Raw genomic sequence first — 10,442 nt, forward strand, 5'->3', positions numbered from 1 at the left:
ATTGCATACGCATTGTACCACTTTGTGCAATCAAAAGTAGACCACTCTCGCCGACGAGAGTGGGGCCTTCGGAGGAGGGTTTTACAACCTCTCTGGTGTCGTATCTCTCTTCTCTCTCTATCTCTCAGTCTCATACACTTGAACGCACATTGTCCATTCACTTTGTCGTGATCATAGCGCTTTCCATTAACAACGGAAGGCTCTCTGTCACAAAGTGATGACGTGGCGGACAACAAAAACCCTAATTTCTGCCAAAAACCCTAATTTTTGGAAATCGCGGACACGAATCTTGCTTTTTCTCCATGCCATGAGAAAGAGAGAGAACTTGCTTCTTTTTTCTTTTTTTTTTTTAAGAGACTCTCTAAGAGAGAGAGAGAGAGAGAGAGAACTGATGCTTTTTATTTTCAAAAGCTTTTGGGGCTCTGCTTTTGGGCATCCCTTGTAACCTTTAAATAAGTGGTGAGGGTCTCCCTTCACAGAGCATCTGGACGCAGAGTCTGAGAGTGAAACCCTAGCCACTCTCTTATACTTTGATGATTGATTAATACAAAAAGAAATACCGAAAGGGGCGCTAGTCTTTGGAGCCAATATCTCTAGGCACGGAACTCCGCCGGGCCAATGTACATCTATTGTGATCTGTGACTTGTTTTGAAGTGGTTATTTGGTGCTGTCGCGGTTGATTCTTGACTTGGAGTGTCCAAGTCTGTTACAGTGGCATCAGAGCACGACCGATTTCTCTTCTACGGGAAATCCGATCCCCGAAATTTTTTTCCATGGCACCTATGGCTTCAGGCAATGATCAGTCGACTCCCTCTGCATCTGGAGATGCGGGCTGGGATCACAACGAAGATTCAAACAGAGAGTATGGCCCGCCTCGGCCTACTCAGGCGGAGCAACGAGAGATGGAGCGTCGTCAATTGATTGGCGATGCAACAAAGATAATGCTTAATTTTGCCAAGGACCCGAAGATGGCAAAATATATGAACCAAACCTCTTTGGAAGAGGTGCAGATGGAGTGGCAAAGAACCACAACACCACTCCCGAAACCCGCTCTCAAGAAACCTTCTGCCTCCAAGAAAATATACGGAGAAGGAACTGGAGAACGTGGTTGATGCACGGATTGCTCAGCTTTTTGACACGCAAAAGAAAGACAAAAAGCACGGCAAAATGCAGAAGAAAAGCACTGCTTTCCAGGTTATTTGGGTCGTCAATCAACTTTTGACAAGGCAAAGCAACAAAAGAAGCGTGTCAAGTTTGAAGGCTTACTCAGTTCTTCTTCTTCTTCTTCTGACAGTTCTTCTAGCTCTTCAGAAGCGAAGCAAGACACAAAGCTTCGGAAAGGACAAGAAAAAGGCAAAGAAGGCTACATCTCGCCCAGAGACAGACAGTTCTACTGAGGACTCGTCTACAGACAGCTCAGATTCCGATGAAGGAAAGTTTTATGCGAACAAGAAGAATTTTTACAAAGCTAACCAGTATGACTTTCTCGAAGATAAAAGCAAGAAAGTCTGAGTGTTTAAGGAAGGTGGCGACTCGATCCAGTTTGATACTTTTTCAGGATACTCAGATGCTTCGAAGGCTTTGTCTTTTATACAGCAGTTTGACATCGCTTTCGCGGGAGGACGCTATTCAGAGCACTCCAAGATTCGGAGAGCTGGCTCTTACTTTAAGAGGAATGCTCGTACTTGGTGGTCCACGCTTCTTTTAAACAAGACTGCGCCAGTTAAATGGCTGAAATTTAAGAAGCTTTTTATTTCTTCTTGGTTGACGCAAGAATATGAACGAGATATATGAGCTGCTTGGAACCATCTTCGGATGACCAAGAAAGATACAATCAATGCTTATTGTGAAAGATTCTGGAGCTCTTTTCTACCCGCCTCTTCATTCAAGAAGATCTCGTTCAGAGAACAGATTGAGCGGTTTACCTTGGGTCTACCTGCAGAGATCCAAGATCACTGCTTGGAACAAAAGTCAGCGCACAGAAGCAGCTATCGGAAAAGCAAATGCGGTGGGCTTACATCTTGTCACAATTTCACTTCCAGATTGTCCATGTGCAGGGACAGAAGAACTTGGTGGCAAATGCTTTGTCCCGAAAGTCGTTGGTCTTGGCTATTTCCACGATACATCATTGAATCTTCGAGGATACGGTCGATCAGTACGCCACAGATCCAGATTTTGCAAATGTATTCGATCGAATACATAATGGGGAGGTAGTAGCGGGATATGCCATTCGGGATGGCTAATTGATGAAGAAAACAATGTTGTGCGTTACACAGCCGTTGAGGGAAAAGGTTCTAACCGCATGCCACTGTCCACCATTTACGAGTCACCGCGACATTGATACCACCTTGAAAGGTGTGGAGCGATACTTCTTTTGGCCGAGACTCAAGTGGACGATTTTGTATGCAGTTGCTTCGTATGCCAGAAGGTCAAGTTTGACAGGCATAAAGCACAGGGATTGTTACAACCTTTATCCATTCCCACCCGCCCCTGGAAAAGTATTACTATGGATTTCATTTTTTATCTCTCGAAGACTCGGAGTGGGTACAATGGTATCTGGATTGTTATTGACAGATTTAGCTAGCAAGCTCATTTCATTCCAGTGAAGAAAACAGTCAAGCCAGATCACTTAGCGAGACTGTTCATTGCCCAAATATTCAAATTACATGGCATGCATGAGACAATTGTCTCTAACAGAGATCCCCGATTTACGAGTTTGTTTTGGAAGGCGATTTGGGAGAACATTGGCACACGGTTGCAGTTCTCGTCATATTTCCACCCGCAGACAAATGGGCAATCTGAGATTGCAAATTCAGTCGTACTGGATTTATTGAAGTCTTACATTTCGGATCAGAAGACTCAATGGGAAAGGTATTTACCTTTGGTGGAATTTGCCTACAACAACACGATTCACTCTTCGACGGGGAAGGCGCCATTTGAGATTATTGAAGGTGCTATGAAGGTTCCACCCTTTCTAAGCACAAAAGATAAGATTTTTAAAGCCGACTAGTACACGAGGGACTTGGACACTGCTTTTACCAAGGTCCGGGAGGCTTTACAGAAATTTCAAGAAAAACACAAGAAGGCAACAGATCGACACCGTCGCGATTTGAAATTAAAGGAAGACGATTGGGTGCTCTTACATTTTGAGAAGGCGCGCCTCAAAAAGAAAAAGGGAAAGGAGCGGCTTTTTCCAAAGCTTAACATGAGATACTATGGACCTTTCCAGATAAAGAAAAGATAAATGATGTTCTCCAGATAAAAGAAAAGATAAATGATGTCTCCTTTAGACTAAAGTTGCCCGATACTTGGAGAATTCACAATGCTTTTCATATGAGTCTCTTGAAGCCTTTTAAAGGCGATGTGCCAGATGATGGAGAGCCAGATGAGCAACCCTAAGTAGAGGAAAGTGAGGAGATACTCGTTCCAGAACAGATACTGGCACATAAAGATGGAAAGATAAAAGGTAAAGTGATGAGGCGGTTCTTGGTTAAATTCAAGAACTATCCCACATTGGATGCGAAGTGGATGGAGGAGGAGAACCTAGCAAATATTCCTCAGATTGTGAAACTTTACCTTGAAGCATTTGGTTTAGCATACTCTACTCCGATAAAACCCTGATTTCAGCATGGGCGAATCTAGTGCAACAGCGGATATGCACAAGAGGGGAGTCACTGCGCTCCTTTGTCAACAGATTGCCCCGATTTTTGATATAGAGTCACTAATGTCTCTTTGGGTTTCAGGGAAACTACTGAGCTGACAGTATTCTGCTTTATGACTTTATGAACTAGAATTCCCGATAATGAAAATGATACTTATTGATTTGCACTTGACTTGATTAAGTGGGGCATCTGTGAGGTCCCGACAGGATCTAGATGTGATCCTGTGATGTGACTGTCAATTGGTACATGTGCTAGACGTGTTGTACTTAGTGCGTCGGTACTAACAGTCAGTGTCTGCTAAGACAATTTATGACCTCTGTCTGTTTTGCAGGCGTAATCGAGGGCGATTACAATGCTTTCAAGAGGGGGGTATGTCACAAAATGGACACGTGGCAGTAGACCCCGGGACACACACTCTCTGCTGAGAACATCCCGGAAAAGTGGGGCAACCTGCGTTGACTGCTTGACAAGTGGCAGCCCGGAGAAAGCGGTGCTTTTTACGTTGATAGTGCTGACGTGGCAGTCCATACGGAAATCGGTGCAATTCACGCTGGCTTTTTCTTTTGGCAGATTTTGGGCTCGGTTGCTTTATTTTTGAGGAGCTTTTGGATTACTGCTTTTGGGGACTTTTGGATTACTGCTTTTGAGGCTCTACTTTTGGGCATCCCTTGTAACCAATAAATACGTGGTTAGTCCCTCACTTCTCACAGCATCTGGACGCAGAGTCTGAGAGTGAGTACCTACCCCCTCTCTTGTACTTTGAACACAGATTAATACAAAAAGAAATACCAAAAGGGGCGACAGTCTTTGGGGCCAATATCTCTAGGCACGGAACTACGACGGGCCATGTCGACTCAAGTGTGAATTGTGAACTGTTTTGAAGTGAATCTCTGCTATGTTGCGGTAGAATCTTGACTTGGAGTGTCCAAGTTTGTTACACACTTCTTCACGATGAAACTCGCCTACTTGGTCTTGGCGACATCTCGTGCACTTGGAGCAGCCATGGGAGTCACCGGCGGCATCATCTTGGCGGCTGAAATATGCGGCAACATTCCCTAATCCTTAGTGCTAGCTTGTCCACTCTCTGAGAGTGAGAGAGAGACCACTTTTATAGCTTCAAGGAGCCAGCAAGAATAGAGGAGGGGTTTTTTGGCAAGAATAGAGCAGTGCAGGGGACGCCCAGAGGAGAGAGAGGGAGATCGCTTTTTCTTGCTGCAAAAATAGAGAGAGAAAGTGGGGGCGCTAGGGTTTTGTTGTTTTTTCTATCCTTTGGCTGTGCCCACTTACTAAATGGACAGCTGGCCACTTTTAAAAATGGTACAAACCTACTAAAAACTAAGTAAAAACTTATGAGCTGAAAACTAATGCTTACATGGCACTTCCCAGGTATCCCTGGATGCAACTTCATGCACAGATGCGATGCTAACATAGATCTCTTTGTGGGAAAGCATTTGCTTTCCCAAAAAGCAACCCGCTTTCTCTGAAAGCAATTGTATTTCCTTAAAGTTTCTTGTGAAACCATCTTCATTCAAGTGCTTGCTCATTTCTTGTGCACAATTCTAACTCCATTCTCAAGATGCTCCCGTCATGGCCCTGTGACGCATCAGGAATACCCATCACCTAGTCCTCTCTCACCGAACTTACGCTACAATCTCCTTCACGATGCTCTATGTCACCCATCCCATGACACACCAAAATGTCCGTTCCAGATGGTCGAATACTTCTTCCCGATGCTCCTTGTCACCAATCCGATGTGATACATTAGAAATAATTGTTCTTGGTGGCCCTACAAATATTCCCGTTCACAGTGCTTGTAACAGGACGGGCACCACATGCCAACTGAAAAGAATAGACTGAACAAACTTTTACGCACTTCAAAAAAACTAAATTGAAAGAGAGACTTCACAAAAGGTTCCACCCCATAGTGCACTGGCCCCAAACTGTGGTGCCCCTTTCGGTATTACTTTATATTGCTTCAACAAGGTACAACACGTACGGCTCTGCTCTGTATCTCCCACGGGTAGCATGCCAGAGAGTGAGTCCTTGGTACATATTCAAAGGCCCTTGGCCATCCCAAAGCAGTTACATGAAAGGCCCCCCAGACTACATGTAGCCTACATCGTTTAGAGGTGTCCAAAGACAACTCACATGAATACTCCTCCCAAGATCAAGACCTGAGCCATGAGCTATTCATATATTTTCAATCACGCGTTTCTCTTGAATACTCCTAGACCAATGTCCGACCCATGAATTATTCACAGCATTTTCCAAACATGGTTGACACCAGCATCAAGCAATCTCAATCAGCATCAACACAAGTTCAAAAATGATAAATTCTGTTTCAAACAAATTCCAAACAATATTCACAAGCAATTTCTTAAGAAAAATTTCAAGCACATGGTTCTCTCGTTGCAAAAGAGTAGGCATTCGGCTCCATGCTCCCAAATGCTTTCAAATGCATGTTCCTCGCTCTAATTACCTGTTATCTGCATACAAATCACAAGAGCTTCCAAAAACATTAATTTTACACATGCTGAAATTTTTTGCAAAAACCCTAATTTGATGTTGAAAACCTTAATTTTCCAACGTTATCGGAATAAAAATCCATTCATGTCAATGCGTAGGGCTCGTCGAGAGGATCAACTTTGTCTTTTGTTGCATATCCAAATTCTCAATGGTTGCAGAGATTTGTAGAGGTCTTTGCAACAAAGCAAAGTCTCAAAAAGCATGTTTTTTATGCTTTTAGCGCAAAAACAAGTTCTTGATTCTTTTCCTCCTTCTTCTAGGGCTGTTTCTTCTCCATCCATTTCCATAGCAATCAGCATCAACACAAGTTCAAAAACGACAAATTCTGTTTCAAACGAATTCCAAACAATATTCACAAGCAATTTCTTAAGCAAAATTTCAAGCACATGGTTCTCTCGTTTGCAAAAGAGTAGGCATTCGGCTCCATGCTCCCAAATGCTTTCAAATGCATGTTCCTCACTCTAATTACCTGTTATCTGAACACAAATCACAAGAGCTTCCAAAACCATTAATTTTACACATGCTGAAATTTTTTGCAAAAACCCTAATTTGCTGTTGAAAACCTTAATTTTCCAAAGTTATCAGAATAAAAATCCATTCATGTCATGCGTAGGGCTCGTCGAGAGAAACAACTTTGTCTTTTGTTGCATATCCAAATTCTCAATGGTTGCAGAGATTTTTAGAGGTCTTTGCAACAAAACAAAGTCTCAAAAAGCATGTTTTTTATGCTTTTAGCTCAAAAACAAGCTCTTGATTCTTTTCCTCCTCCTTCTAGGGCTGTTTCTTCTCCATCCATTTCCATAGCTTGTCGTTGTAGGTTCGTGTAGGACCACTTAGTTTGTTTGTATGTCATGAGTTCATTGAGGAGGAACTACGGATACTCTGAAAAATCCAAAAGCGCCATCTTACTCTATCCGTTCTTGGAGGGACCGGTATGCTTTCAAAAAAGCACATATCTCAAGCTCTGATACCACTGTAACGGGAGGGTACTACATGGCAATTGCAAGAACAGATTAGAACAGCCTTTTAGCACTTCAAAACCTAAACAGAGGAAGAGAGGGAAAATCCAAGCGAGAGACACCGACTGGCGAGTTCCACTTCCAGAGAACACTGGCCCAAAAACCCTCGTTCCCCTTTCTGTATTTCTTTATATTGCTCCAGCAAGGTACAAGTTCTGGGACTTTGCTTTGCTTCCCACAAGGTGAAATGCCAGAGTGAGACCACTGTGCACATATTTGAAGGCCCTTGGCCAATCCAAAAGCAGCTACATGAAAAGTAACTTTTACAAAACTATCTGGTCCAAAAGCAAGCGCCCAATGAGTTGTCTGTACAACACACCAGATCATCACATTCACGCAATATGTGTTCTGCTGGGTCTTTTTAGGGTTTAGGCCCCTCGGCCAAGTCCTCCAAAGTTGGGCACGGTTAGGATTTTACTCCTAACCCCTTAGTCTTCAGTTTAGATTTTTAGACTTCTCGGCCAAGATTTGTAAGTTGGCTCAATCTTCAGTGGTTGATATTCGGCTAGGGCCATGTCACCAGATTGTGACACATAAAAGGAAACCCACTAAAGTCCCATCAAACTGGATCACAACATACATTGCTCTAGCCGCTACCAAAGTGCCATGGTGCTTTACTGAAGCAAGCAAGTGAGAACCAACAAAAATGCATACACCGTAACTACGAGACAAGTGTCCACTTGCTGGCTCCCAAAAGGTTCGCAAACCAGCTTTCATGATATTCCCAAAAGGTGCAACAATTTTGTGTTCTTGAACGAGCAAAGCATCCACCTCACCAACAACTTGTTTGTGCAAGTCCCATCTCAAAAGCATCCTTGTAAACCCTCTGAATCGATATGTCTGCAACCCGCAAGTTATCACATGTATATCCATAGCATCCATAGCATAAACAATCAGAACAAGAACGTTGAACCACCCCAAAAGCATACCTATCCAAGCATGTAGCAAGGACTCTCCAATTTTATCACCAAAGGGACATAGCCCACGAGGCACATAGGCCAGGAAGAAACCACAATATGCATGCATAGAACCACTTTAAACCATCCTATAAGGTACATACTCTGCATAAGATCAACTGTGTACTATGCCACAGCATGCATAACATAGCCTATATCCAAAAGGTCCATGACTCATGAATGCACCACAGCCAGTATACATAGAAACCATGTAATCCATCATGAAATGGGCATGAGCAACAAGAGCCATCTGACCTCTGCAATATCTGAGCATAGATCAACCTGTAAGCATACTGCAAATCTGACAAGCTAGTGACATGCACCTGGAGGCTGTGAGGAATCAATCCATATACGCCTACTTGGCTGCTACCTGCAATGGTTGCCGGCCTACGCGTGACGAGTCTGTGGCAGATACGCAACAACAGCAGGTAGGCGAGGCAGAGCTCCATACCAAAGCCGGCTGTCCAAGGAGTGTGTAGCGTGTGCGGCAGGGATTGTACAAGGGGTGGCGGGATGGCAGAGCACGGGAGCAATGAGCCCCAGGTTTGGCACATGCCCGCATGCCAGACAGCACACGAGGTTGATAAAGAGGCTTGTAATAAGCACAAATGAACCAGTCGACTCACAAGTCGCCGGTCTAAACAAAACGCTACCACCAGCAATGGCCTCTTCCCTGCCTCATGCATCCTGGCTGGCTGTGCAAGTGGCCAATCGCTCAAGCCTGCTGGCCACCACTCCGGCCATGCAGAGCAGAGCCCGGAGCTCTTTTGTGCTAAAGCTAGCAGCAGACATGCTTTCGGAGGCTCAATTAAGTAACGCTCCCTCTCTTCATACGCACCAGATTCCAAAACATAGTCCTAAGTCCACCCCATTCGCTCCCCTCACATACGTAGCTACTCGAGCTTCGCTGAAATCTCTCTCTCTCTCTCTCTCTCTCTCTCTCTGTGTGTGTGTGTGTGTGTGTGTGTGTGTGTGTGTGTGTTTGTTTTGTTTTGAAGGAGACATTGTTGTGTGTGTCTGGAAGTCCACATTACCACCAGGAGCTTGCTGAGAGAGGTTGACAATGCCTTTCACAGACGAGGAGCCATTCAGGACAGCGACGGCAGAAACGGAGGCGTCCTGTTGAGGGAGTGCGTGGGCAGGCGGGAAGGGAGGAGGTGGCGCGAAGGTCAGGGCATGAGCGGCCATGGCAGCTATCAACACTTGCATGGCCATGACTCGGCTTGACTGTCCGTTGAAATTGCAAATGTGCTAGCCGATTTATCTGTTCCAATGTATACTTTTATATCTATATCTATATCTATATACTATTATCATGGGGCAAGGGATTTAGCCCCAAGTCAGGACAAGTGTCAACTCCTCCTTGGAGCGGCAGTGTGCCCTGCAGCCTCCGACGAACACAGATTGTTGTGATTAGAACATCTCAACAAGCATGTCATTCGTTTTACATAGGCCTTAGCCCTAGCCAAATCAAATGCAACATCTAACTTCCGACATGCACGAGTTGCACAATTGGATTTTTCGACACGCTATTCTTGATGATTAGAAGTGCTAAGACAAGGCAAAAAAGGAGGTCATCATAATGCTCGGGGAGCCGGGTAGGTTCACTACAAGAAATCACCTATATCATGTGCGTTCCAAGGGTTAATATAACAACCCTTTTTTTTAAGAAATTTACGCATTTCTTTCAAAAATGCAATAAAAACCTCTTTTTGTCATTTTCTTTTTTACAAAACTCCCGATAAAAAACCCCCTTATTTTGAACTCACTTGCTATACTTACATTTTAGGGGGTGACCCCCACAACCCCCCTGTGGAGTCATAATGGCCCTCCATCAGGAGCTCCTAATGCCATCATCCATGGACAAGTTCTTGTATTGTGGTTGATGCAGCACCACCTTTGCCACTATATGAAACAAAATAGGTCAAATTCTCATATGTCCCAAAGAAGTATTGATCAAACTACACTCGAGATGTCACACGGTCAATTGCAGTGATAAACTGGATTGCGAGCCAATTGTATAGCACTTTGACTATCACAATATAACACATGCATCTCTTCTTTGATTCCCAAATCTGTTACTAGTCGATTAAGCCAAATTGATTCTTTGCATGCCTCTGATGTTGCAACATATTCAACCTCCGTAGTAGACTGAGTAACACAATCTTGTAATCTAGAACGCCATGATACTGCTCCACCAGCCAATGTAAATACATACCCTGACGTAGACCTTCGGTTGTCTAAGTCACCTGCATAATCTGAGTCTGTAAAACCCTTTA

General features: G+C 44.0%; 1 protein-coding gene across 1 annotated transcript in view; it reads right to left on the reverse strand.

The window, feature by feature from the left end:
• The window catches only part of LOC147464377 (superoxide dismutase [Cu-Zn], chloroplastic-like), a 107,101-nt gene extending 97,671 nt beyond the window's left edge, over window positions 1–9,430 (reverse strand). The window contains exon 1 of the mRNA XM_086514477.1: window positions 9,198–9,430. Within this exon, the coding sequence (XP_086370603.1) occupies window positions 9,198–9,378 (181 nt within the window). The 5' untranslated portion in view covers window positions 9,379–9,430. The remainder of the gene's footprint in view (window positions 1–9,197) is intronic.
• Window positions 9,431–10,442: the final 1,012 nt, after the last annotated feature.

The sequence above is a fragment of the Adiantum capillus-veneris genome, chromosome 1, assembly GCF_014529385.1.
Source record: "Adiantum capillus-veneris isolate H3 chromosome 1, ASM1452938v2, whole genome shotgun sequence".
In the NCBI taxonomy this organism is placed as follows: domain Eukaryota; kingdom Viridiplantae; phylum Streptophyta; class Polypodiopsida; order Polypodiales; family Pteridaceae; genus Adiantum; species Adiantum capillus-veneris.